The 4,178-nt window shown below is 35.6% G+C and overlaps 2 protein-coding genes across 2 annotated transcripts; both read left to right on the forward strand.

The window, feature by feature from the left end:
• Positions 1-1,470: 1,470 nt before the first annotated feature.
• Positions 1,471-3,174, forward strand: Pmar_PMAR011010 (hypothetical protein; the record flags this gene model as incomplete). The annotated part of the gene is made up of 5 exons (XM_002768767.1): positions 1,471-1,579; positions 1,640-1,737; positions 2,756-2,867; positions 2,941-3,065; positions 3,118-3,174. 5 exons carry the CDS (start codon positions 1,471-1,473, stop codon positions 3,172-3,174), a joined length of 501 nt encoding a protein of 166 aa, XP_002768813.1.
• Positions 3,175-3,350: 176 nt separating this feature from the next.
• On the forward strand, positions 3,351-3,985 carry Pmar_PMAR011011 (Glucosamine-6-phosphate deaminase, putative; the record flags this gene model as incomplete). Its single annotated transcript, XM_002768768.1, has 4 exons — positions 3,351-3,411; positions 3,478-3,654; positions 3,732-3,840; positions 3,892-3,985. Coding segments are annotated over 4 exons (441 nt in total), but the record flags the coding sequence as incomplete, so codon positions are not given.
• Positions 3,986-4,178: the final 193 nt, after the last annotated feature.

Raw genomic sequence — 4,178 nt, forward strand, 5'->3', positions numbered from 1 at the left:
TATCAGTATCATCTAATATAATGATTATATCGATATTACTAGATACAGTGAGGATACTATTAGTTTGATGCTGGCAGGTTTCAGATTACTTCGGTTTGGTATGGTACTAAGTGGTGAACATATTGATCCTATTGATGGTGTACGCTTTGGTGGAAATACTAAGTTGAATGCTTATTGTCGTAGAGTTGGTAGTAGATTTGAAGATACCGAACAAAACATTAAAAAACAAGGCCCTTTGTGGTCTAAATATTATCCTAATAACGAGGCTGGTAAGTGATGTGTACTACTAATATGATAGATTAACAGGTTATCATTCCTTCCTTTCTACCAACTGGTATTGGTTATTACGACCTGAGTATCAACTACATCAATAGAGTATTTGATTACCTGGATTCGGAGATCCGTCCTAACCTAGGGCCAAAGCCTATTAGGTACAGCCTATCCAGGTAGTACTACTAGTGTGCTCACACTAGTATTACATAATTATTAGGTTCAGCTGATTATAAATTGGTGAGTCCTATGTTGCATTGGTCACTCCCTGCGACTGTAGGGGTGGCCTATTGGCGTCTATTAAGGCATGCCAGGAAGCTTATTGATGATAGGAGTACTGGGATATCCAACTCTGATTGGGAAAGTGGTTATCGGATACGTAATCTCCTACCACTACACCTACTACTACTACTATCGCTGCTATTATTATTGTTATTGTTTACCGGTACAACATTATAAGGATGGATGCAGCAATTGGGTATCACCAAGATGGGCTATTGATGATACTATTGCTGAGGTTAGTGATACTCCTTCATCTCATTATGGTCTATTCAATGCACTTTTTGGTACTGCGAAAGTCCTTATTAATGATATATCAATACCATGGGAATATCCCTGTTGTATAGCACCATTATCATCAAGTACTGTTGTTGGTGATGCTAATTACCAATCTACTACTGCTGATGACTTCTCTATTATCAATTGTATGCATCGTTATTTAGATGGTGTATCTATATGAACATATCAAACATCTCCTGTACAGTTGTTTTATCCTTAGCAATTAGGTCGTAGTGATACAGCAGTTGATATGATTGGTAATACAGCTACTACTTAGAAGGAGAGTCTTAAGGATTATCGACCTGGTCATGGTGTACCATTAATCAATGCTCAACGTGATGACTTTACTCGTGATGTTATTGTTGATATTAATAGACGATATCGATATAACCCTATAGGTTTCTGGCCTATTACTGATATTGCATCAAGTGATAATACACCAACATGAGGGGTCGGTGCTATTGGTGAATATGATGAAGGTATCATTAATCCATGTATATAATACAACACGATCATTGTCTTTGTATTTAGTATACCGGATGGGCCACATTTGGTAACCGTTATCTACGTCAAAGAGTAGCATCTGTGGTTGGTAATAGAAGTAAGATTAGTCTAGCATTGGAAACTACCCCTTGGTGGATAATGCTGCAGGAGTATGATGCTCTAAGAACTCATTATCTAATCAATGGGGTTGGACAAGAGGAGGAGGTGGAGGAGGAGGAGGAGAACAAAGTACTTATGGTATTCGGCAGTAAGTAGTAGTAGTAGTGATAGTGTACTTTGTTGAAAGTTAGTTTTGTTGATATATTAGGTGATGAAGTTGGTAAAAAGGGTTATGTTATTACTAATGCATGGGGTATAAAGCCAGCTTTAAAGTTATTCAAGGAGAATGGGATCTGCCAATACATGGTAAGGAATTGTAATTAATCATAATCATCAATCTTGGTGGTTCTTGTTTATTATTAGGATTCAAGTAGTCCTATCTTATTTAATGAACTCTTTAGTTATACATGTCTTATGAGTAATGATCATATTAGATTATTACCTGGTCACTATATGAATACTGAGGATGAATACCCTCAACAATATCTTGATCCAACTAAAGATGATCAATTTGGTGGCTCTTGTGATATGCCTCAATTATTATGGTCATAGTGCTACGAATACTAGCTTTCTCTCTTCATCATACTATGATGACTATGATGATCATAGTCATCTATTCATCTCTTAATCCATAATCATAATCATCATCGCCATGATCATCATCAATACTACTTACAATGCATTTACTACTCGGTTAATGAGACCGTTGGTAATACCATAATGATTATGTTGTGTTGTTGGTAGTACTATTAAAGATGTGGATTACTAAGTAGATATTTTCTACGGTGTGACAAGTTAATCATGTTTTCGAATGTTGCCTACTTCACCACTATAGGTGACCATCATCATCATCATACTAACTAGAGAGGGAGACAAGACAAGGAATCTTGTTGTGTAATTGTCGCTAGCCATAGAAATTAGCGCTAGATGCTGCTGCTGCTCAATTCCGCTAAGTTTTTCGGGCATTCCATAGTATTGATGGAATGTGTAGTATTAATGAGGCTATCTTATTGAATGTTCATTTAGTTTATTGAAGTTTTATTACCCCCTTACCAATTATGGCTCCTAATATGATATCATCTAATGTTGTTGAACATGATAATGTGTTATTGTCATCATCATCTTCAGTAGAGAAAGCTATATTAAATAAGTCTATCTATACTAAGGATATGTATGCTCCAACTGAGAAGACTAGAACATTTGTAGTGGATTCCTTTCCCCTCCTAGGAAAGGTCGTAGCTTACAGGTTTATAGAATGGGTAATAATAGTACTACAGTACTACTCGGTAGGTATTATTATTATTGTTGATATTGTTATTATTAGGTTATTGCAAATCCAGAAGGTGTCTGTGCATTACCAACTGGTAAGACACCTGAATATTTTATAAAGTGGACACAGAGGATTGTCAAGGAATGGGATACTACTGATATCAAAGGTAGTAGTAGACACTACTATCAGTTCTTACTACTACTACTGTATTTGATAATCTATTATTATTACTTGTTCAGAGGATCGTCGTATGTACGGTTTGGATGGATATGTAGCTCCACCCAGATTTGATAAACTATGGTTTGTTATGTTGGATGAGTTTTACCCTATGCATCCGGAACACCATAATAGTTTCAAATATTATGTAATTACCTAGTTATTATCATGATGATGGTATGATGCTTGGATTGTTGTAGGTATCTAATTATTATATTAATGGTCTTGGATTTGATCTGAGAGGTGCCTCTATATAGACTTATCCAAGTTAGGACTTCATGATAAAGAGACATTAGAAGATGTGTGGCTGATGGATCGTAATGATAATACGACTTTAACAACAAGAACAACTTTATTACTCTTTATTAGGTTTGTTGATCTCTCATTACGTTTACGTACACCTACCACACCATTAGAAGTTCGTCAACAAGAGATGATACGTCAAGTTGATCAATGGTGTCTTGATTACGAATCAAAGATTCGTTCACTAGGAGGTAATAGTATAAGAATACTACTATTACAATCATCATGATGATGATCATGTTATTATATCATTGTAGGTATCGGTTTTTTCCTGGGTGGTATTGGTCCTGATGGTCATATTGCCTTCAATGTTTGTGGTAGTGATCATAGGAGTACAACTAGATTAGCTCAACTTAACTATCCAACTCAAGCTGCTGCATCTGCTGATCTTGGTGGTATTGATGCTGTTAAGGCTAAGTGTGCTATCACTATTGGTAATAACAATAAGAACTAAATAAGTATCATCATAATCATTATTGTGATTGGTGGCAGCCCTATGATCATGTTATAGGTCTTGGTACTATTACATATAACCCTGACTGTGTATGTATCCTTATAGCAGCTGGTGAAGCTAAAGCACCTATGGTGGCTAATGGAGTTCAAGAGGAGACTAATATTAAGTAGTAAACTTTTATAATAATGAATACATATATATTATTATGATCATGTAGATATCCTAGCCATGCTATTCGTGTATTACCTAATGCTGCATTCTATGTGACTAAAGGAGCTGCCAAGCTGCTAGTGGAAAGGAATATTGTTGATGTAATAAGACTGTTATTGTTATTGCTGCTGCTGTTGTTGTTAGTTTAATATCTCTATTTATGTTGTCCTCAATCATCATCATCATTGTTGGTAGTTAAAAGAAGCATCTAATGTTGGTATTGAGGATATTGAGAAGATACTTGTTGATGTATCTGTATCATCACGTAATCATCATCATCATCATCATCATCAT

Source organism: Perkinsus marinus, assembly GCF_000006405.1.
Source record: "Perkinsus marinus ATCC 50983 genomic scaffold scf_1104296967132, whole genome shotgun sequence".
In the NCBI taxonomy this organism is placed as follows: domain Eukaryota; phylum Perkinsozoa; order Perkinsida; family Perkinsidae; genus Perkinsus; species Perkinsus marinus.